The 25,808-nt window shown below is 35.1% G+C and overlaps 1 protein-coding gene across 1 annotated transcript in view; it reads right to left on the reverse strand.

The window, feature by feature from the left end:
* Positions 1-294: 294 nt before the first annotated feature.
* The window catches only part of LOC132739543 (uncharacterized), a 40,247-nt gene continuing 14,733 nt past the window's right edge, over positions 295-25,808 (reverse strand). The window contains exons 2-4 of the mRNA XM_060727257.1: positions 24,608-24,798; positions 5,853-5,913; positions 295-399 (exon numbers count right to left, since the gene is read on the reverse strand). Coding sequence (XP_060583240.1) covers positions 295-399; positions 5,853-5,913; positions 24,608-24,798 — 357 coding nt within the window. The remainder of the gene's footprint in view (positions 400-5,852; positions 5,914-24,607; positions 24,799-25,808) is intronic.

Below are 25,808 nucleotides of genomic sequence, written 5' to 3' on the forward strand. Positions count from 1 at the left end.
AATGTTTCATTTCCAGATAAATTTTTTGAGGACAACAAGATGATGTTACATCAAAATATGTAATCTTTATGTAGTGTTGTTTCTGACGAGAAGTTTTTTCAAGATTTTATTTTTAAAAGTTTATTATGACCTACTTGTGCATCACTCCATCAGACTTGAAAGTCTTAAAAGTTTTGAAGAGTGTAACCAAAGCATCATTCCTGTGATTTGGTCAAAATCAATCAAATAGTTGAGGAGGAGATGGTTTTTAAAAATGTGGATTACGATGTATGATACTCAACAGACATCATGCTATCAGAAAAGATCATCTGTGAGCACATGAGTTACAAAATCAAAGAACTTACCATTCACGTTGCTTACTACATTGATATGTTGTTCTTTGCTTTGAAAAGACTGTGGCTAAAATAAAATGAACAAGAACATGTTTGTTAAACACAAATGGCCCGGCTCAGATTCTTCTTAGTTACAATATTTCAAACAAGAGGGTCATGATGGCCCTGAAATCACCCACCTGAATATAGAAACTCTCTATGACAGGTACATGTAATATTGTAAACTATAAACTAGAAATGTGTCCATAGGACACGGATGCCCCCACACGCCACTGTTCTGTCAATGTCAAATATTTTTTGGACTACATGTGCCACAAGTTGAAAACTAAAAATCAACAAAGGGCCATAATTCTGTTAAATTTGGTCGCAGCAAAAATTCCTTCCTTTACTACCATCTACAGATTAAGGTTGTTAATCCCTGGAAGTTTAAGCAAAATCTGCCATCTGGTTTAAGAGGAGTTGCGTTCACAAAATTTCTACATAGTATATAATGAAAAAATCAACAAAGGGCCATAATTCTGTTAAATTTGGTTGCAGCAAAAATTCCTTACTTTACTGCCATCTACACATTAAGGTTGTTCATCCCTGGAAGTTTAAGCATAATCTGCCATCCGGTTTAAGAGGAGTTGCATTCACAAAATTTCTACATAGTATATAGTGAAAAAATCAACAAAGGGCCATAATTCTGTAAAATTTGGTCGCAGCAAAAATTCCTTCCTTTACTGCCATCTACACCTAAAGGTTGTTCATCCCTGTAAGTTTAAGCAAAATCTGCCATCCGGTTTAAGAGGAGTTGCGTTCACAAAATTTCTACATAGTATATAGTGAAAAAATCAACAAAGAGCCATAATTCTGTTTAATTTGGTCACAGCAAAAATTCCTTCCTTTACTACCATCTACACATTAAGGTTGTTCATCCCTGGAAGTTTAAGCAAAATCTGCCATCCGGTTTAAGAGGAGTTGCGTTCACAAAATTTCTACATAGTATCTAGTGAAAAAATCAACAAAGGGCCATAATTCTGTTAAATTTGGTCGCAGCGAAAATTCCTTCCTATACTACCATCTACACATTAAGGTTGTTCATCCCTGTAAGTTTAAGCAAAATCTGCCATCCTGTTTAAGGTAGTACACCCCTAATGCACTTTATCCACTTTGAAGAGTATTCAAACAGGCTTAAATCACTGTAAAGTGTATTGAAACTGAGGGGGCGTGGGTTCAAGCCCCATAATGGGCAATTTTTTTTCTTTCTTTTTTTTTCTTTTTAACATTTTTTATTAATCTCTCAGACCCCCTATGGAAGAAAAAAGTGTTTTATTTTAATTATATAATTATTGTAGGTATTTATTTACTAAATAATGTTAAATTTAATAGCAAATATGATACCAGATATTTTCAAAGTTTAATAAAATAAAAACTAAACGGTAAAAGTATTTTATATTTTGCAAGACTAACCAATATACATTAAAGAAAATTTAGGCAAACTTTGAAAATAGCCCCTCATTTTGGAAAATTTTAGGGATATTTTAAATAAGGCTTTTTACATAGGGAAATGGTCAAATTAGTGTTAAAAGTGGGTGGGGTAGGGTTACATTTTTATACATATTAAAAACATTTTGTTTAAAAACAATAATTTTGCTTGTTTAATTTGTTACCTATATGTCATTGTTTATTTCTTAACAATGAGCAAAAGAAAAACATTTTTCATAATGATGATATTATAGATTATTTAGAGTTTCCTCATTTCTGAAAAAATCCCTTCTAATGGCAAAGTTTTAGTTCATAAAAATGTCCATAACTCATAAACCACACGGTAAATGTTGTTTAAATTTTGCAAACAGGTGACATTTAAGGCATATAACTGTCCTATGTTGTCAAATTTACAATTCCTTATAGTGCCCATTAGGGGTGTACTACCTTAAGAGGAGTTGCGTTCACAAGATTTCGGGCCATTTTGTGCAGCAAAGAGGAACATGCTGGCGATATGCACAACTAGGGATAATATTCGTGACTCCTGTAAACTTTGGTTGAAATCCAAACAGTAGTTTGTTTAACCTGAGAAAGCCAGACAAGATTTTTCTATTTTTAGCTCTGGCAATCATTTTGTGCATCAAAAAGGAACAAGCCGGTGTTGTGCACAACTAAGGATGGTACTGACCACTCCTGTAAAGTTTGGTTGAAATCCCACCAGCAGTTTGACCTGTGAAGGCCGGACAAGATTTTTCTATTTTTAGCTCTGGCAGCAATTTAGTGCAGCGAAGCAAGACGTGCAGGTGAGGTGCATAACTAGGGATGGTACTGATCACTCCTGTAAAGATTGGCTGAAATCCCAACAGTAGTTAAACCTGTGAAGGCCGGACAAGATTTTTCTATTTTTAGCTCTGGCAGCAATTTAGTGCAGCGAAGCAAGACGTGCAGGTGAGGTGCATAACTAGGGATGGTACTGATCACTCCTGTAAAGATTGGCTGAAATCCCAACAGTAGTTAAACCTGTGAAGGCCAGACAAGATTTTTCTATAATTAGCTCTGGTGGCCATTTTGTGCACAGCTAGGGATGGTACTTATCTCTCCTGTAGAGTTTGGTTCAAATCCAACCAGTAGTTTGACATGTGAAGGCCGGCAAGCTTAATGTTGATGGATGGACAACCAGACAGATGAAGGGAAGGACAGAGAGATGCCGAAGGAAAAAACAATATGTCTCCCAAACATTTTAGGAGACATAATTACTGAGACAAGCATCCTGTAGTTTGATGACGAGTCAAAAATGTGACCACTAGAGTGTTAACAATTTTTTTCCATATTTGGGTGGTGTGACCTAGTTTTGACCCCAGGTGACCCATACTCGAACTTGACCTAGAAATCATCTAAACAAACTTTCAGACCAATTTCCAGGATATTTGGATCAATACAGTAGCCATTAGAGTGTTAACAAGATTTTTCTATTTTTTAGCTCCTGTGACCTAGTTTTTCAGCAGGAATGATAAATGTTCAATCTTGTCTTAGCATTTATCTAGACAAGCATCCTGACCAAGTTTGATGATGATTGAGGCAAAAATGTGTCCCCTAGAGTGTTTAAAAGATTTTTCCATATTATGGCAGTGTGACCTAGTTTTTGACCCCAGGTGACACACATTCAATCTTGACCTTTAACTCATCAAAACAAACTTTCAGACCAATTTCAAGGATAACTTTCAGACCATTTTCAAGGATACTAAGATCAATACAGTTTCCACTAGAGTGTTAACAAGTTTTTTTCTATTTTTAGCTCCTGTGACCTAGTTTTTCATCTGAGATGACCCATGTTCGAACTCATTCAAGCAATTACCTAGGCAAGCATCCTGACAAAGTTTGATGATGATTGAGGCAAAAATGTGATCACTAGAGTGTTAACAAACAAATGTGGACGGATGAAGGACGACAGACAACGGACATTCATTGATCCTAAAAGCTCACCCTGAGCTAGATCAGGTGAGCTAAAAAAGCAGATATAAAATTTAGATCTTAAATTGAGATCACAAAGTTCATATTTGTATCTGAAATAGAAGATTTTTCATGCTTAATATCTAAGCTCCAACTCTTTAGGCTTTTTAAAAAAAGATCTTTTAAGTTTTTACTATAAACATATGGAAAATCAATGCAACCTCGGGACGGGGCAAATTTTGACCCCAGGGCTTTTATTTGAACACACTTGATAGACACCCACTAGAAGATGTTTCATGCTTATTATCTATGCTCAAGCTATTTGGATTTTTAAAGAAGATTTTTTTTGTTTTTTCTTTTTACATATTAGGAAAATTAACGACTACCTGGGGCGGGGCCAATTTTGATTCATACAATCTTGATAAAGCTCCAAGAGACAACAATTTTACTATTCAGAAAAAAATATTTTTACTTTCTGCTTTTACATAATGACATTCAATGAATCCCCAAGCGGGATTAATTTTCATTAGTTTTCACTATAAACATATCAGGAAAACTTATTACCCCCTGGGACGGGACCAATTTTGACACTAGGGGCAAAATTTTAACAACTTTGGCAAATGACAAATATCTGATATTAATACCAACTATCAAAGGTCTAAGCCTTGTACATTTAGACAAGAAGATATTTTAAGTTTTTACTATATGTACATATTGAAAATAAATAACCACTGTGGCAGGGCCAATTTTGACCCCAGGGCTTTAAATTGGACAATCTTGGTAGAAGTTCACTACACAATGTTTCATGCAAAACAACTACCCTCTAACCAAAGTCAATTCAGAGAAGAAGATTTTTTAAGTTTTTTTATTTACTATATACATATAAGGAAAATCTATGACCCAGTCAAGGGGGGGGGGGGCAATTTTAACACTAAGGGCAGAATTTGAACAGCTTTGGTAGAGGACCTATAGATGATTTTATATACCATATAACAAAAATCTTAGCCACCTACATTCAGACAAGTTTTTCCAATTCATACATAATGAAAATCAATGACCCCTGGGTGGGGCCAATTTTGACCCCGGGTTTAATTTAAAAAAAATCTTTGTAAAGGTCCACTACACAATATTTCATGCCAAATATCTAACTTATACCCTTTGCAAATTTAGAGAAGTTTTTTTACTATATACATATGAGAAAAAGCTAAGACCCTCGGGGCGGGGCCAATTTTGACAATAAGGACAAATTTTGAACATCTTTGGTAGAGGACCTACAGATGATATCATATACCAAATATCAAAGCTCTAGGCATTGTACTTTCAGACAAGAAAGTGTTTCACATTTGCATTTTAGAAACTCCTTTTCTGACCTACTTATGCAACAGACCTGAACCATTTGAACAACTTTGAAACTTTGGATCATTCCTTTAAAGTTTGGTTATGTCAGTCATTTAAAGAAGATGCACTAGCATGCACAACGAACGGTGGGGTATCACAATAGCTCATCATGAGAACATAAAATGTGCTCAAGTGAGCTAAAAATAGCTTTCAAATAAAGACCCTGGTCTTACAACTTCACCTTGTCATGATAAACAAGTTTTTCTGCTAATACCTTTATAAGTTTTAAGTTTTTGCATGAAGACAATGACCCAGCAATCAGTTATACATGTAGATGGATTTTTTCTTTAAAACAGCTGACAAGCTTAAACTAAAAGAATATAACAACATGATCTGTCAGATGGACAGTGTGCTCAACTATTCTCACTGCTTGACAGTAAAATTAGATCCTTGATAATGTTGCAATTTTCTAAATTTGACAAAGAGGATTCCCTAAAATTATATTCCAGTTTTAAGGGTCCTGTACCCTACTTTTTTTTAATAAACATTTAATAGGACAGATATGACAAAGCATTAAAAATTTCCAATGAGTCTATTAAATTCATTCTTTGCTTCAGAATGATACATTTAAATGACATCAAATTGACACTAGTAGTATTATTTGAACATTTTGGTTCAACAAATTTCCTAAATCATGAAGACTGGCAAAAGTTTTCTAAGACTTAACTGACAGCATATATTCTAACAATCTCTGCAAAAGGTTACCTGTGGTTTGCCATCATCATACTTCTCACTCCAAACTGGTTTTTCCTCACTTGGTCCCATGCTTAAATAGACAGTTAATATTAGCTATATTTGAATGGATATAGGAAGTTATTATTTCATACATTTAAAACCGGTATCAGCAATTAATTATTCCAAAATTTCACATTTTTCGTGAGATTTCACTAGACAATATGTTCTGCCATCTTGAATTTGCAAAGAAAAAAGGATTTAAAAATTAATGACTATAATTAAAGTTATCATAAACAAATACAGTAAACTCCGCTTATAACCAACTCATTGGGACATTTAAAATATGTTCCTTATTTCCGGAGTTCCTTGTAAGCATATAGCGAATTAGTTCCTTGTATCAGGAGTTTTATAGCGAACATATTTACATATAACGAACTGATTGTTTACCATTGTCCTCAATTTTAAAAGGCATTTCTTTAAGAAAAATTAGTCGTTTATTTCTTTTTTAGACAGAGAGCGTACTTTTTGGAATTTGAAAATCTTTTCCTATTTTAGTTTTAGTTTTACTCCCTTTCTCAATTTCTCATAAAATACAATATTTTGTTTCGAAATTCAGTGCTTTTTGTTGTTTTTTCCATGATTAAGAAAAACAAGATTTTCGATTTTTCCTTCCTTTTATATTGAATATCTTCTATTATATTTTAAGGGTGATTTTTACTTGTAAAAGATATAGATTTCTTTTCATTTCAATCAATCGTACTTTGTAGTTTTCAAAGGATTAGCAAGGAATAGCATGCGTGATTATGTTGAAAACTGATTATAAACTATAACTACCGCTGAATGCGATTTATACCCCCACCAATGTCCTTGACAGAAGACGACTTGGAAAGCTGGTTAAGGGAATAACTTTAGTGGCACAAATACATATACATAAAAAGAAATTATCTCTGGTGAAAAAAAGACAAATTGTACTGGTAATAGTATAAATATATATTGTCAAATCATGTTCGAAACAGTTACAAATAACCTTTCATTTTCCCAATGTACTAAAACAAACAACAGAAGTGAAGTTAAGAAAATAGCATGATTATGTCAAAATATAATTAAGAGTGGAAAAACTTTGCATACTGAGCTTACTTGTGACCCTTCATATATAATATAGTTTCAAGTGAATATCTGTTCTAGTTTCAGAAACATTTAAGTATTAATGGTTATATCAGAACGTTTTCTAAGCCTAAAAGGGGCATAACTTGTGTCATAATTCAATGGAATTGTAGAATTTTCGTCATCTGAGCTTGCTTGTAACCATTCATATAAATTTTAAGTTTCAAGTTAATATCTGTTCTGGTTTAAGAAATATTATAGTAAATAAATTTAAAGACATAAAAATAAACTTAACTTTGTCAAAATACAATACAAAGTATCCCCCCCACTCTTTTTAGTTATGAAACTTGACCTGCATATCTTACTTGCGACACTTCGTATATATTTGAAATTTCAAATGATTATCTGTTCTAGTTTTAGAAATATTCAAGTACATGTAAAATTTCAGAAGACTTGTCCAAAGGACACGGATGCCCCCACTGACAACATGTATATGGTATATAGTGAAAAAATCAACAAAGGGCCATAATTCTGTTAAATTTGGTCACAGCCATAATTCCTTCCTTTACTTCCATCTACACATTAAGGTTGTTCATCCCTGGAAGTTTAAGCAAAATCTGCCATCCGGTTTAAGAGGAGTTGCGTTCACAAAATTTTTATATGGTATATAGTGAAAAAATCAACAAAAGGCCATAATTCTGTTAAATTTGGTCGCAGCAAAAATTCCTCCCTTTACTTCCATCTACACATTAAGGTTGTTCATCCCTGAAAATTTAAGCAAAATCTGTCATCCGGTTTGAGAGGAAGGTTTCAGGACGTACGGACGGACAGACGTACGAACGGACGGACAGACGGACGGACAAGTGCAATGCTATATGCTCCCCTCTTTGTGGTGGCATAAAAAGGGGCATAACTTTGTCAAAATGCAATACAGAGTTATGAAACTTGACCTGCATATCTAAATTGTGACACCTCATATATATTTTATGTTTCAAGCAAATACCTTTTCTAGTTTCAGAAATATTCAAATACATGTTAAAATTTAAGAATATTTTCTAAGTCAATTTTTTACCTTCAAGTGTGACCTTGACCTTAAGCCGACAAAAGGGTGACATGAATTCTGCACATAACCTTGTTGAGGTGAAAATTGGAGCCAAGATTGAAGAAAATCTTTCAATTGGTGTAGGACTTACAAAGCGACACGACATACTGTCTAATATATGATTGTTTGATATTTGACCTTCAATTGTGACTTTGACCTGACACATGGGCAACATGGGTCACGAAAATGGAGACGGACGGATGGACCGACTGACCGACAGACGAAACAAAGCAAATCCATTATAGCCCCCCCTTACCCCCTTACATTTTGTGGTGGGGGTATAATGGTCATAATTATTTCACTTGAGCAAAACTATTTTAGACAAGAGCCCGGTTTGAGCCGGGTGATGCTCCCCGAATAGGTTTTGGACACAGGAAAGTACACCTCTTGTAGTTTCAGAGTTATGTCCCTGGAAAAAGTTCAAAGTGCAATAATTCCAAAATTAGGCAAGGCAAATTTACTGTTCTTTGCACTGCACTTCTAATCAATGTGATCTATCAACCTACAAAGTTTCTTGATGATATCTCTTATGATTTCCGAGTTATGTCCCGGACAACTTCAAAAAGTAAAAATAAACAAAGGGCAACAACTCCAGAATTAGGCAAGGCAGAGTTATGATTCTTGTGCACTGCACATCTACCCATTGAGATATATCTACCTACAAAGTTTCATGTTGACATCTCTTATAGTTTTACAGCTATGTCCTTGACAAGATTTTTCTAAAAGGGGAGATAATTAAAAAATGAGGCTTAACAGAGTTATGGTTCTTTTGCACTGCACCTTTATTCAATGAGATCTATCTACCTACAATGTTTCATCTTGATATCTCTTATAGTTTTAGAGTTATGTTCCGCAACAAAGTTCAAAGTGTATGGTACTGACCTTTGAAAGCCTGACAAGATTTTTTATTTACAGCTCTGACGGCCATTTTGTGCAGCAAGGCAGAACATGCTGGCGATATGCACAACTAGGGATCGTAGTGATCATTCCTGTAAAGTTTCATTTAAATCCTGACAGCAGTTCAACCTGTGAAAGCAGGACAAGATTTTTCTATTCATAGCTCTGCCTGTCACTTTGTGCAGTGAAGCAGAATGTGCCTGCCATATGCACATCTAGGGATTGCATTGATTACACGTGTGTAGTTTCACTAAAATCCCACCAGCAGTTCAACCTGTAAAAGCCGGACAAGATTTTTCTATTTTTAGCTCTGGCTGCCATTTCATGCATTAGAGTGGAATGTGCTGGTGATATGTACAATTAGGGATAGTACTGATCACTTCTGTGAAGTTTCAATGAAATCCAGCCAGCAGTTTGACCTGTGAAAGACGGACAAGATTTTTCTAAATATAGATCTGGCGGCAATTTTGTGCAGTGAAGCGTAACATGCTGGCGAAATGAACAACTAGGGATGGTACTGATCATTCCTGTGAAGTTTCATTTAAAACCTGGCAGCAGTTCAACCAGTGTGAAAACTGGACAAGATTTTTCTATTTATAGGAACATGTTGGCGATATGCTCAACTAGGGATGGTACTGATAACTCATGTGAAGTTTCATTGGTCAGCAATTTGACCTGTGCAAGCCGGACAAGCTGAATGTGGACGGACAGATGGACAGCAAAGGCAAAAGCAATCTGTCTCCCAAAAATTTTGGAAGACATAATAATAACAACGGGGCCATTGGCCCCAAAATGCTCACCTGAAGACATACTGTTATTAGTGTAAGGGTCATTTTAAAAATAGCGGCAAACTTTGAACAGCATTCAACATACCAGAATCATTTGAGAAATTTTCATAACGGCCCATTCAAGGATCACTCCTGTAAAGTTCCATCAAAATCTACCTAATAGTTAAAGAGGAGATGTCAATTAAAGGTTTGTTTTTTTCTATATGAGCAATTTTTATAGAAAACTATCCAAGGATCATTTATTTAGAGTTTCATCATAATTTACCTTATAAAAACTGAGCAGATTTCGTTTTAAGTTTTCTTCAATTTTTAGCAATTTTAGTAAAGCCCGTCTCCCAAAGAACACACGGCTTATACGGTTAGCCACCCGTGTAAACCGTTCATACAACCGAACCAACTATGAGTTTATCTAAGTTACACTCAGGCCACTTGAGTGTATCCGTGTAAGCCGTGTATGATTTTTAAAACTGGTTCGGATGTAATGTCCGTGTATGATCATATAAATGCCCGTACAAGACTGTAAAAGACCGTGTGAGACCGTATGAGACCGTTTATACAACCGTATTTGAAGTCCACTCCACAAGTGAGCCCAACCGAGCCAAGATCGTATATAAATCATATGAAATTGTTCGAGACCGTCCCCAAGTCCTATATTCAACACCTGCTTAACACCAAAATGTCACATGATCACAAAACGATTCACACTAGTGCACACACGATTTCATATGATCGCCATTCAACCAATATGGTTCAAGTATGAATCATAGCAGACACAGTATAGTACGGGTATACAGTTTCACTCAGCCTCGTAAGGTCTTACACTGCCTCTACGTCAGCACGAACTGTACAACGAAAACCACAACTACTTGCTGCCATCCTCAACTGCTAGATCTACCCAGAGTACTTGCTGCTTCATACAAGAATGCATCCAAAGAAGACGGTTCCCTCACACAGAAGGAATACAAGAATCCACCAATTTCTATCAGTCTTATCATGATTTCTAATTCCCTTATCCTGTCATTGATCTGTTGCATCTGGCTCTGATTTATATAACTATTATTCACATATATAGGTGTTCTTTGTTGAAAAGTCCAAAATTTATGAGACCAAGCCATCAGGCTCGGTCAATTCATATCAACACATACACGAATATGTGACAATTTGAGCATAACTCAAACAAAAGTCGGCAGGACCCTATGTAAACCCTGTGAAAGTCGAGTAAATCGAGTAAAAGTCATGTTTAATCGTACAAGGCCATACTTGGAACCGTACAACAATCATATATATTTGTATGCAAATCATGATCAACCCTTGACCGAGTATATCTGTCCATTATTCGTACATTGTGCTACATTTGAGTCTCACTCATGTCAACTAATTCCCAGGCATGGTTGGAGCTAAATACTCATACCAATCAATCCATGTATAACCGAGTATACTGTATGGAAACCATGTGCCCAACCGTGTTCTGTGTGAGACAGGCTTAAAGGATTGCCCAATGATAATTTTTCAAAGTTCATCAAAATCTTTTGTGCAGTTGAGAACAAGATGTCATTTAACAATTTTTATTTTTTTATACGCCCGTTTGAAAAACGGGACGTATTATGGGAACGCCCCGGGCGGGCGGTCGGGCGGGCGGGCGGACGGGCGGCGTCCAATTTTGTCCGGAGCATATCTCCTACATGTATGGAGGGATTTTAATGCAACTTCATAGAAATGGTCACCACTATGAGGAGCAGTGTCGCGCACATGAACCAGGTCTCTAGGTCAGAGGTCAAGGTTACACTTAGAGCTCATTGAAAAATGCTTGTCCGGAGCAAAACTTCCACATGTATAGAGGGATTTCAATATTACTTGGCACAAATGTTCACCATTGTGAGGCGGAGTGTCGCGTGCAAGATTCAGGTCCTTGCGGCCAAGGTCAAGGTCACACATAGAGGTCAAAGTTCAGATAAAAATATGAAGATGTGTATATGGACCATTTAGTCATCATTTATTGAGGGATTGTAACACAAATGGTCATTATCAAGACTATGGCTGTGATACATATAATTTAGGTCAATATATACAAGGTCAAGGTCACTAAAGATGATGAAATATCCAGATTTTGTAAATAGAATTTAATCAAAGGGCGACAACAAAGTTATTACTTTGTTCATAAATGACTTACACAATTACTCCCCTTTATCTACTTTCACTTTCAATTCTAAAAATAGAATTTAATCAAAGGGCATGAAATAATCCTCTTTCTTGGACTTGAGTATGTTCTAAAGAATGTAACATTTATTTACACATGTTTCATTCATTGGTCAAGATTCTTAACTGTGATAACTATGGGGTTCTGTAGACTTGGTATTTGTTCATAAAGATCATACAGTAATTACCTTATCAAATGTAAATACTTTCTCATAGAAATTTAATTATATTTTAATTTTCAAGTAAATATCAGTTCAGCTCATTCAAAGATTAAGATTTGTAATGAAATGTATTTCCCTAGAATAAAATCTTAGAATTTTTTAGTTATTAAATTACAATTACATGTACTTTTTATACGCCCGTTTAAAAAAAGATAAAAATATGAAGATGTGTATAGGGACGATTTAATCATCATTTATTGAGGGATTGTAACACAAATGGTCATTATAATGACTACGGCTGTGACACATGTACTTTATGTCAATATATGCAAGGTCAAGGTCACTAAAGATGGTGAAATATCCAGATTTTGTCTGGAGCATATCTCCTACATGTATGGAAGAATTTTTATAATACTTTATGGAAATGTTCACCACCATGATATGTATTGCTCCATGCATGATCCAGGTCTCCAGGTCAAAGGTCAAGGTCACACTTAGAGCTCATTGAAAAACGCTTGTCCGGAGCAAAACTTCTACATTCATAGGGGGTTTTCAATATAACTTGGCACAAATGTTCACCATTGTGAGGCTGAGTGTCGCATGCAAAATTCAGATCCCTGCGACCAAAGTCAAGGTTACACATAGAGGTCAAAGTTCAGATAAGAATTTGAAGATGGTTATAGGGACCATTTAGTCATCATTTATTGATGGATTGTTGCACAAATGGTAACTATCATGACTACAGGTGTGACACATTTAATTTAGGTTAATATTTGCAAGGTCAAGGTCACTGGAGATGATTAAATATCCAGATGTTGTCCGGAGCATATTTTCTACATGCATGGAGGAATTTTAATGTTACTTCTATAGAATTGTTCACCACCATGAGACGTAGTGCCCTGCACATAAACCAAGTCTCTAGGTCAAAGGTGAAGGTCACAGTTAGAGCTCATAGAAAAACACTTGTCTGGAGCAAAACTTCTACATGCATAGAGGGATTTCAAAATAATTTGGCACAAATGTTCATCATTGTGAGGCTGAGTGCCGTGCATAAAATTCAGGTCCCTGCGACCAAGGTCAAGGTCACACATCCTGTGCATATCTTCCCTACTGATTTGTTTTAAGGTTCATTTAACAACACAGTGCCAAGAATAAAAACTTGCTTGCTAGATAACACTTATCCATAATGCCCCCATCTCCATCTAAAGCTTTCGTAAACGGGCGTATTTTGTGACTATGGCACCCTTGTTAGGACTTGATGCCATCTTGTTCAACACAGACTGGAACAATTTGAGCAATTTTTATAAAGGCCCATCTAAGGATCATTCCAGCATAGTTTTATCAAAATCTATCCAATAGTTAAGGAGATGTCATTTAAAGTTTTTCCTACGGCCATTTTGTTCAGCAGACCAGAACCATTAGAAGAATTTTTATGGATCATTCCTGTATTATATCATCATAATTTACCTAATCATTAAAAAGTAGATCTCGTTTAAAGGTTTTTGTATTTTAAACTCTGGCTGCCATCTTGTTCAGCTGAGACCTGAATAATTTTCACAACTTTAGAAAAAGACTGCCCAATGATCATTTCTTGTTTCATCAAAATCTATTATGGGGTGGACAAGATGTTATTTTACACTTTTTTTTATATTATTAGCATTGGTTGCCACCTTGTTCAACAGACCTAAACCATTTAAGCAATTCTTATAAAGCCCCATCTTAGGATCATTCCTGTACAGTTTCGTCAAAATCTTTCTATAAGTTTTTCTATTTTAGCTCTGGCAGCCATCTTGTTCAGTAAAATGGAACCATCAACCAAAGATTTAATATATTCCTATAGAGTTGAAACAAAATTTACCAAATAATCAAGGAGTAGATCTCATTAAAAGATTTTATTACTTTAAGCTTTGACAGCCAATTTGTTCAGCAGACAAGAACATTTTTAGCAATTTTAGTTAAGGACTGCCCAATGAAGATTTCTGTAGAGTTTCATCAAAATATATTGGGCGATTTGGGACAAGATGTTATTTAACACTTTTTTTCTATTTAAGCACTAGCAGCCATCTTGTTCAACAGACCTGAACCATTTGAGCAATTATTATAGAACATTCTTGTATAATTTCATCAAAAGTTGTACCAATAGTAGAGGAGGAGATGTTGTTTAAAAGTTTTTCTATTTTTAGCTCTTGCAATCTTGTTCAGTTAGACCAGAACCATTAAAGCAATTTTTGGAGGGGAGCATCCAAGGACCATTCCTGTAAATATAGTTTCATCACTATCCAGGTGCAGGGGTTTAGGAGGAGATATTGTTTAAAATGTGAACAACAGAGGGACACAGTGGTATCAAAATAACACACCTTGACATGTTGTGCTCAGGTGAACTGAAAAACATAAAGCTTACGGAGACATAAATTATTATTGGTATTGAGTGTAAATATAAACACAATCGGTTACGTAAAACAAGGTGGCAGATATCCACCAACTTAAATGACTAATTATTGAATTTCACGCAAGGGATTGTGGGTTTGGAAGGGAAATGTTCTATTTCTAGAGCTTCTTAGGAAGTCATGAATTGTTATGAATATTGACATAATGCAATTAAAAAACAAACTAAGTAAACTACTACTACATGTATTTTATAAATATCAAAATAACTCTATGTCAATATAGCAATCAAAATAAATATCCACATTTTAATATAGTTTATGAAATACTAGTAGGCCTATTGTCAATCACGTTCCGTATAGGGTACTATACTGAGCATGTGTCAGTTTAAAGTTTCTTCATATTTACACTTCTAACACTTATTTTAAAATAAATGTTTGAATAAATCGATTGACAAAAGTGGGAAAACTATCGAGCATCACAAAAGGTTATTATTTTTTGGATCCTATAAAATAATTGTTTGAGTGAATTGTTAAGACAAATGTGGTATAAACCTATCGAGCATCACAAAAGGGTATTGGGTGTACATAATCACAAACAGTGAAATACAAGATGGTTTCATACTTGTATCGATTTTTACCCGTATAACTTAACAGGCTGTACATAAAACATAATTTTCTCGGCGTGGGTTCGATCCCTGATTGGAGAAGGTATTTTTTTTAATGAAACGCTTAAATTAAATTTCTTAAAGACTTTTCTAGATAAAATGAAGACGAACGATGCGTACATGTACATATATAGAGAATTTTTTTTGCTGATTGTTTGTGTGTAAGGTGAAATTTTATTTCATTGAGTTGGCTTTAAAAACAGTATTCTCACGAGTGGCGTAGCCATGAGTGAGTATACTGTTTTTAAAGATCACTAGATGAAATAAAATTACATCTTACACAATAAACAAACAAATTTTCTTTTTATTTTATGCTTAAAAGCAAGTTAAAATGAAATTTCCTTAATATTAATGTTAATATTAAAATCTGTTTTACCCATTGAGAGCCTCATTTAGTCAAATTTCTCATTAAATACAATAAGTCTTGGGCTGAAAATAAGTTCGACAATCAACATTAAATGGTAGTGATATTATTCATTTTATTAAAAATATGAATGATCGCTTGTTTTAATAATAAAAACAAACAATTCTAGTAGGAGAAAAAGTCCAACCATCCATCCATATTTTTGTTACTTATTGCAGTTTATATTAGACCTGGCTTTGTTAAATGTTAGTGGCCGCCATTTTTAAAAGTTATGTATTTCACGGGAGGAAAATAATTGTGTTTGATTCAGAACGATATCATTTGGATTTGTTAGTCATACACCTTTTCAAAAGAAAGAAAACTTATTTGAGGATTGTAACAGACAATAAATAAGTGTTGACAGAAGTGTAAACATTCGAAAAGCTGCTAAAGCTGGGTTGTTTACTTATTCTTTGGGCTGATGGCTGTCATTGCTTTTCAAGTTTTCATAAAGAATACGGCAGTTATTGCTTGTAGGATACTTAAATATGCCCAAATGTCATCAAAAGCAGTTTTGCGTGTGGAAGGAACGTATTTTTTCAGCCTGTAAAAATGAAAAAAAAAATAAGAGACGATATTTGGTGATTGGTTATTTGAATGGATAGAAGTAAGTTTTCTTCTTTTTATTACTTTTGACATTTAAGTTATTTATTAATTTCAGCTTTGCTTTTCTCTGAACAGCCTGACATTGTCAGAACTGTCAGCAAAAATAAAATTGAGGTACCACATGGGGAAAATCTTAGGAAAGTAGTTTCGTCATTGAAAAGTGTGAAATTATATTTTGATAATTTTCACTGTGAAATTAACAAATATAATTTTCACGGATAAATCAGTAATCCACTGAAAAGCATTAAATAAATTGTGTTCATTTGTTGACTATTTATTATTTTGTTATTGCTGTTATAACTCAAATAAACATGCATTTTACTACTGGATTAAACAGTATTTAAAGATTACAGTGAATTTCCTTGTCCATGTAGAGATAGGTTTCTTTAAATTATAAGCAAAGGGGTGAAATAATAACAAGCCTGGAACAAGAAAGGTTATAATATATTATAATAAAAATACTAAAAAATAGCATCATCATGGCAAATATACATAAAACCATGGTAACGAAGTCAATTTACGTTTTATTTGTGTACACATGTGTACGCAATGTAAAAATTTCGTCATCATCAATTTTGCTGTTTGTTACAAATTAGCGCCGGTTAATTTTGATAATAGGAACAAAATTTGAACAACTTTAGTTAATGACCTACAGACGATATTATATGCCAAATATCTAAGCTCTTAGCCTTGTACCTTCAAAAGAAAAGAGGATTTTTAAAGTTTTTACTATAAGTTAGAAATGAAGAAATACAACAAGAACATTGTGCTCAGGTGAGCAAAAAACTACCTTCTTATAGAAGGGCCATTACTCAGTCAAAATTCATAAAACAGAAAAAAATCATAAGCAGAAAACCTGTGTATTATACACAAGAACTTGAGCTACCAATCAATCTTATAAAGTTTCATTGAAAATGCATATGTGGTATCAGAAGAGTAGTTCGGGCAAACTTTAAACAAGAGGGCCAAGATGGCCCTGAAATCGCTCACCTGTATATAGGCCCCTGGGTGGGGCTAACTTTAACCCAAGGGTTTTTTTTTGAACAAACTTGGCAGACACCCATTAGAAGATGTTTCATGCTAAATATCTAAGCTCTAGCCCTTTGGGTTTTTTAAAAGAAGATTTTTTAAGTTTTTAATATACACATATAGGGAAAAACAATGACCCCCTAGGTGGGGCCAATTTTTACCTCAGGGCTTTTATTTGAACAAACGTGGTGAACACTCACTACAAGAATTTCATGCTTAATATCTAAACTCTAGGTCTTTGGGTTTTCTAAAAGAAGATTTTTTAAGTTTTTGCTATCCACATAGAAGGAAAATCAATGACCCCTGGGGTGGGGCCAATTTTAACCCCAGGGCTCTTATTTGAACAAACTTGGTAGACACCCATTAGAAGATGTTTCATGGTCTAGCTCTTTGAGTTTCTTAAAAGAGGATTTTTTTAAAGTTTTTACTATATACATATAGGGAAAATCAATGTTTCATACCAAATATCTAAGCTTAAATTAATTAAATTAAATTCTTTGAACGACTTTTAAAGGTGACCACCAAAGGAACATTTCTGTGAAGTTTGGATGAAATTGGCTTAGTAGTTTTTGAGATGTCGTTTAAAGTAAAAGTTAACAGACGACAGACGGACAATGGACGGACTCCGAACAAAAAGTGATCACAAAACTTCACCATGTCACTTTGTGACAGGTGAGCTAAAAAAAAAATTAAAGGGCCATAACACTGACAAAAATCATTGAACCAAAAAGTCCATGATATTCACAACTACACTTTGTACTGATCATTCCTGTAAAGTTTTGATGAAATTGCACCAGTAGTTTTTTTGAGAAGGTGACTGGACAGCCTTTTGTGTATCTGGCAATGCACACAAAAGCAAAGGCAACATTGTCGCCAGAAGCTTTTGACAGAGATGTGGGCATTAAAGATATGCATATAGGAGATATTCTCTGGGCAATATCCAGAAAATATCCGGATATTATCATCTCTAGTGATTTATTTATCTGAATTTTGACCTTTATGTATGACCTTGACCTTGGCCGCAGGGACCTAAATTTTGAACGCTGACACTCTGCCTCACAATAGTGAATACTCACAATAGTGAACATTTATGCCAAGTTATATTGAAATCCCTCTATGCATGTAGAAGTTTTGCTCCTGACAAGTGTTTTTCTATAGCCTCTAAGGGTGACCTTGACTTTTGACCTAGAGGCCTGGTTCATGCGCGCGACAGAGCTTCTCATAGTGGTGAACATTTGTATGAAGTTTCATTAGAATCCCTCCGTATGTGTAGGAGATATACTTTGGACAAAATATTTATATTTCATCATCTTAAGTGACCTTGACAATCATCTTTAGTGACATTGACCTTGAATATATTAACCTAAATTACAGGTTTCACACCAGAAGTCATGAAAATGACCATTTTTGTTTCAGTCCCTCAATAAATGATGACTAAATGGTCCCAATACACATTTTCAAATTTTTATCTGAACTTTGACCCCTATGTGTAACCTTGATCTTGGCCGCAGGGACCTAGATTTTGCATGCGACATTCGGCCTCACAATAGTGAACATTTGTGCCAAGTTATTGAAATCCCTCTATGCATGTAGAAGTTTTGCTCCGGACAAGTGTTTTTCAATGACCTCAAAGTGTGACCTTGAACTTTGACTTCTACGAGCGACATGGTTTCTCATAGTGCTTAACATTTCTATGAAGTTTCATTAAAATTCCTCCATGGGTGTAGGAGATATGCTCCAGAGAAAAATCACACCGACCGCCCTCGCCACGGGGGAAACTATAATACGACCTGTTTTTCAAACGGGCATATAAAAACAATCTTTTTTAATTCAAGGGCCATAATTCGGCCAAAAATCATTCTACCGGAAAACCCGTGCAATATGCGCAAGGACTTGAGCTACAGATCAATCCTGTTAAGTTGCATTGAAATTGCATTAGTGGTACAAGAGGAGTAGTCCGGACAAACTTTAAAAATAAACCATAACTCTGGCAAAAATCATTGAACCGGAAAATGCTGACAATATGCAAAACTTAGTCATTCCTTTAAAGTTTGGATAAAATTGCATCAGTAGTTTATGAGGAGTAGTCCAGACAAGTTTTTTATGACAGACAGACAGAGGGACAAGACGTACTTACGAAATGGTACTTATGTGACTATTCCTTTGATCTTTTAAAGTAATTTTTAGTCACACAAGGCTTAATAAAAGACACACAAGTAAAAAAGTTGTTCTCCATGTCACACAAGTACCTCTGGGTTTGTACAGACAATCAAGTACCGTGGGATTGTACAGACAAACAGAGGACGGAGAAGTGATCCCTACATGTCGCCACTACTCTGTAGAGACGACACAAAAATCAATCACCCCCTGGATCGCGGCTTTTTATTATCTAAGGCCTTTAACTTAGTATTTATTGGTCTAGAGCAACGTTCGGTATTACTGACAATTGGTATTTATGGACAGTAATAATTAAAATGTATTATCATGTCCATTATTTAGTACAAAATAGTTATTTTACGTCACTTATGATGTCATCAAGTCTCCTGGAAATCTGCGATGCCATTTTTTTGCAGAACCGAAAACACAGCCCAACGATAGCAAGTTACTTTAAAGTGTTGAAATCACAATAAATGTCATTTTATTCGATTGCATGAACGTTTAACTGTGACAAGCAGTGAAAAGATATTGTTTAGATTATGTTTGTCATTATAAGCACGGTTGTCGATAAATACCGACATGTATGCCTCCAAGTTAAGTCATTAAATATACCTATCTAATGGAAATATCCTTATTATTGGTGTTAATTTAAGCTGTTGCTTTTTTAAAAATTTTATTAAGAAAAATAGAGATTAATTTACGCTAATAAAATAGAAATAATACCTTTATACTTCAATTTAGTATCATTTTTGTATTTCATACATATTATTTTTTACTTCTTTCAGAATGTCTGGCCAACTGTTTATTAAAAAGCGGCGTCAATATTCTCCTACAAAATTGGCAACAGCTCTTACCATGCACTTCCTCTCATTGCGCTTGACCATTGAATGAAGTTTTATTGAGTTTTTAAGTTATGCACCTGACAAAGAAAAGTAACAAAGGGCAATAACTCTGTAATTACTTTAGATAGAGTTTTTGTGCACTGCACTTCCCCTTTTTGTGCTTGACCATTGTATGAAGATGTTTTGAATTCCAACCAGTAGTTTTCATGTTATGCTCCGGACAAGGAAAAGTAACAAAGGGCAATAACTCTGTAATTAGTGAAGATGGAGTTATGGTTCTTGTGCACTGCACTTCCTCTCAATCTGCTTGATCATTGTATAAAGTTGTACTGAATTCCATCCATTAGTCTTCAAGTTATGCTCTGGACAAGGAAAATGCAACGGACAGCTGGACCGACCGACTGACTGACCAACCGACCGACCACCGAGTGACTCCTATATACCCCCCCAAACTTTGTTTCGGGGGTATAACAAGCCAGGAAAAGACTATGGTTCTATGCATTCAAGAGGCAACACCCAGAGTTACGCGAACGCCATGCAACTCTTGGCCACCAGAGAGCAATCGTTAACAAGGCAATGATTGATGGGTGGTTTGCAGGATTATTTGATTATCTGGCAAAAGAAATACCAGATCACGAGGTTTTAAAGAATGACCCACGTCGCATATTCAATGCGGAAGAGAGTGGTTTGCCTCTTTGTTTCAAAACGGGAAATGTTCTCGCCAAAAAAAGATGCTTGTCACGTATATAATGCAACTACCAGCAACAAAACACAACTTACGGTCTTGGTATATTTTAACGCTTTTGGCTACTATGTTCCGCCATTCTTTGTATTTGTGCGGCTACGAGACACTGGTATTCATCAGTTTCCAGAAGCAATTTATGGCAACAGTGCTAATGGCTGGATAGACACAGACTTATTTGATGCATTCCTGCAGCACTTTTCTGCTTTCATTGATGCTAAATATATCAATAAACCAGTTCTCTTGTTTGTGGACGGACAATCCACACACGTATCTCGTGCTTCAGCAATATTCTGCGCTAACAACGGGATAATATTATATTGTCTTTTGCCAAACGCAACGCATATTTTGCAACCATGCGATTTCAGTTTCTTCACACCCATGAAATCGTCCTGTAAAAAGGCAAGTGAAACTTTCGCAACTTGACCACATTGGAGAAGCCCTTATAAAAAAGAATTTCCCGCGAGTGTTTAAATCCACGTGGGACTCTGTCACCACTTTTGGCAATGCTGCCCATGGTTTTCGACGTTCAGGATTATTTACGTTGAAACCCAATGGCATAGACATTTCTTAATTGAAGTCAAGGGTAGCTAATCCTTCCTGCACCGCCGGCGGAGATGCTGCAACAGTTCCCACAACCACTGTAACAAGTACCACAAGTGAAACTTGCCCAGCTGCCTCTTCTGCAAATAGCTTAGCTACAGATAATTACAAAACTGCGTTTATTAATCGTTTATCTTCTGTTCACTTACCAAACACAGTTTCTTGTAGGCAAAATTTTGTTCCGCCAGCCTTTCAGTGCCTAACTTCCAGAGCCAAAGCAACGGAAGGTAGTAAATCGATTTTCAGAAAAATTACCTAAGACTATTTCTGGATCTGCGGCTCTGAAAATGTTCGAGGAAAGAGAGGCTATAAAGGCCATCAAATTGGTTGAAAAGTTTAAAAGAAAAGAAGAAAAAGAAAAGAAAAAACTAGAGAAGGAGAAAATGAAAGAAGAAAAAAGATTAAAAAGAGAAGAAACCAAACAAAAAGGAAGGTGGAAAAAAAATCTTAAACAAAAACAGAAACGTTCAAGAAGAGACAGTAGTAGTTCATCAGAGAGTGATACAGTACGAGTGCAGTTCATGGATTCTGATGATGCCTTTGATGAATCTAAACACTGCCCTGGATGTAAAACACCAGGGAGCGTTGATGATGATAATGAATGGGTCAAGTGCCAAAAATGCCCAAGACAGTGGCATGTGCTTCTTGAAATTCCAGCAAATCAGCTTGCAAACTATCCTTTCTATCGCGAGTACTGCATTTAAAGGGACAATTATAACGAAATAAAGTAATGTTACTTACATGCTCTCACAGATCATTATGAGTAATGAAATAAACTAATAGATCATTATGAGTAATGAAATAAAGTAAATGTTATGATAATTTTTCAGGTTTTATATGTATATTTTTTTTTTAATTTACTTCACCTGTCGATAAATGCCTACAGTTGTCGGTAACTGCCCCTCATAGTCTTGGTACTTTTAGAACGTTATTGCATTAAATAAAGAAAGTAAGTATACAAACATAAGAATTTTTTTACACTAAAGCATCTAAAATAAACTTTGGGTCTATACGGGAAATTAGTTTTATTTATTATCAAATGATACTAAACCTGTTGATGATATCCTAAATGCTCGACAAGATAATGTTTCATGTAAAAAAACCTAAGCTTTAGCTCTTGTAGTTTTAGAGATGAGTTTTTATGATATGCATAAAATTAAAATCTGGTTTCCCCTGGAGTGGATCCAATTTTGACCCAATGGCTGTAATTTGAACAATTTTTGTGCAGGTCCACCTGACATACCAAATATCTAAGAAGAAGCCTGTATAGTATATCCTAGGTAACATTTCAATTCCATTGAGATATTCAAGCTATATATATATTGTATATACATGTACTTGTTGAGTCACTTGAAGTAAAAAAAAATTACAGATTTAAGCCCCAGTAACATTAGCGCTTACGACCAGTGAAGACCAGTTCACGATCACCAGTGACCTCTGGTCGCGGACAATCTTTAAAACGTCTTACGACGTTCGTCGGTGATCTTAGACAGTCGCAGGTTATCTTATTTAGGTCCCACGACCAATTTCAGTCGTAGAGAGGTATTTGAGCTTGCACAAAAACCTCCCTGCGATCAAACAGGTCGCTAGTGATCTTAAAAGGTATTAGGCTGTTGCACGATCGTCGTTCGGAAGTGCGACAATTTAACGACAGTCTTTACAAATTGCCACTAGTCACTGATAATCTTGAGTAACCTTGAGTTATCGTGCGATGGTCGTAGGACAATTTGTAGGTGATTGCATGACAGGTCACGGGTAGTCGTAAGTAATCCCACATAATCTTGAAACCATCGTACGTTTGCTTATGACCTGTCGTGCGATTATCAATGATGACTTGTCTTACGATAGTCGCAGAAGTAAATTTATCTGTGCAAAAATGGTTTTGGTCGCAGACAATCGCTGATGAGCGTCAGTTTTACAAGTCGCCGGTGGTCGCAAGTAATCGTAACCTCTAGTGTGACTCTAGTTTTTTTTCTTTTTATTGATATAAAAAATTTTGATTCATTAAATCATCATAAATTCAAAGATAATAATTGGATTTTTTTTTTATTTTCTTGGTGTGAATGCAAAACTTTATCTTATTAAAGGGAGGTAATTAATCCAGAATTGAATGCTTTGTAAGGCATATATGTATATTAGCCTGTATAAAATGAGTGACCAAAGGGCAGGTCCACATTTTATTCAAGGTTCCTCAATTTCATAACTTAAGTAGAGAATCCATAAGACAATTCTACATGTCAAATATCTAAACTCTGGATGTTTTAGGTTTGCAAAAGAAGTCTTAAATGAATTTCCCTGTATAAGTCTATGTAAACTAAGTGAGTCCTTGGGTGGAGCCTATTTTAACCCCAGAGCTTTAATTTTAACAAAATTGGTAGAGGTCAACTAGACAATGTTTCATACCAAATATCTAAGCTTAAGCCTCTTTAGTATAATAGAAGAAGTTTTTTTTTTGTTTTTTTACTACAATGTATATAGCAATTATTTGAAGACACTTTGTAAACACCCACTAGAAGATGTTTCATGCTAAATATCTAAGCTCTAGCTCTTTTTTTTAACAATAAGATTTTTTTGTTTTAACAAGACACACATATAACGAAAATCAATGACTTCCTGGGGCAGAGTCAATTTTTACAAAGGGCTTTTATTTAAACAAACTTGGTAAACACCCACATGCAAAATATATAAGCTCTAGCTCTTTCATTGTTTTACAAGATTTTTTTTTACTTTATATACATAATAGGAAAATCAATGAACCTCCTCAGACTGGGCCAAAAATTTTGATTGTGCATGCTACTTTTGCTGTGGTTTTTCATGAAATCCATTCTACAGTCATTCGCATTGTACCTATGCTCTGGCATGTATAGAAGTTCCCTATTCTCTGACATGTACAGCAGTTCCTTGCAAAAGAGAAGGCAACTAGAACCGGTAAACAAACTGCTTAAAAGCCTGCCCAAGAACAATGCAGTGGCTCAACTGTGCTCTGGTAAATTCAAAGTGGCTTACTGCTGTGATCCAAAGTGTAAACTACCACCCATTCCTTTTGTATGATAATAAAAACTTAAAAAAATTATTTTTCTATTATCTGCTCATTTTCACTCACCTGACATATTCATCTGAACCACTTTCTAGACACAAATTATTCTTCTCCTTATCTTTGATAACACTGGATGTTGTTTCATCACTTAACTTTCTTGGTGTATTGGTCACTGTTCTTTGTTCAGCTTTTAACTGATTACAAGTCAAAATTGCCTCCTTAACTTTATCTTTCTTACATCTATCAATGTCACTAGCCTGAAAATAAATCTTATTGTGTTCATTCAAAAATGTATGATTTAAAAAAAAACAGTTCTTACCAATTCATTTATACATTAATAAAACAAGATTGCATTTGAAAAAAATGCTATGCCACCGCATTAATACAACACTAAATAGTAGTGTAGGGACAGATCTTTTTGTTTCTATTCAATTGAAGATTGTCATAATGCATAGATCCCCGACCTATCTAATTCTTATTATCAGATTTGTGGTTAAATCTATTGTTATTCAAATAAAAGGTCAGAGTAGAAATATATCATTGCAGTTGAGTCTAGTGAATTTGGTGGTGAAGGTCATATTTCAGCCTAAATTTCATGACTACATTAAAGGACAACAGAGTAAGACACTTTGTCAAAATCTAGGTCAGCTGATATCAAAGTTCACTTTACATCTTAATCTGTGCACATGGTTCAAATTTCATAGCTGTACATCAAAAGACGAGAATGTAGGTCACATCAGCAAAATCTAGGTCACCTGATATCAAGTTCAAGTTTACAACTAAAACTGTGCACATGGTCAAAATTTCATTGCTGTACATCAAAGGACAAGAAAGTAGGTCACTGTCCCCTTGGGCAAGGCAAAATTTTGACCAAAGGGTTTAATTCAAAACAATCTTGATACAGATCCACCAACAATATTTCATGTCAAATATCTAAGCTGTAGCTTTCTCAAATTCAGAAAACATTTGTTTTAGTTTCTGTTTTTACTAAGTGTACATAATGAGAATCAATGCCCCCGGGCAGGGAAAATTTTGACACCAGGGGAAAAATTTGAACAACTTTGACAGAGGACCTATAGATGAAATAATATAGCAAACATCAAAGCTCTATGCCTTGTGACAAATTTTTTTAAATTTTTTTTACTATATGTACATAATGAAAATCAATGACCCCCCGGGCGGGACCAATTTTGACCCCAGGGCTATAATTTGAACAATCTTGGTAGAGGTTCACTTTGCAAAGTCTCATACCAAATATACAACCTCT

Source organism: Ruditapes philippinarum, unplaced genomic scaffold (genome assembly GCF_026571515.1).
Source record: "Ruditapes philippinarum isolate M1 unplaced genomic scaffold, ASM2657151v2 ctg5004_1_1_1_1, whole genome shotgun sequence".
In the NCBI taxonomy this organism is placed as follows: domain Eukaryota; kingdom Metazoa; phylum Mollusca; class Bivalvia; order Venerida; family Veneridae; genus Ruditapes; species Ruditapes philippinarum.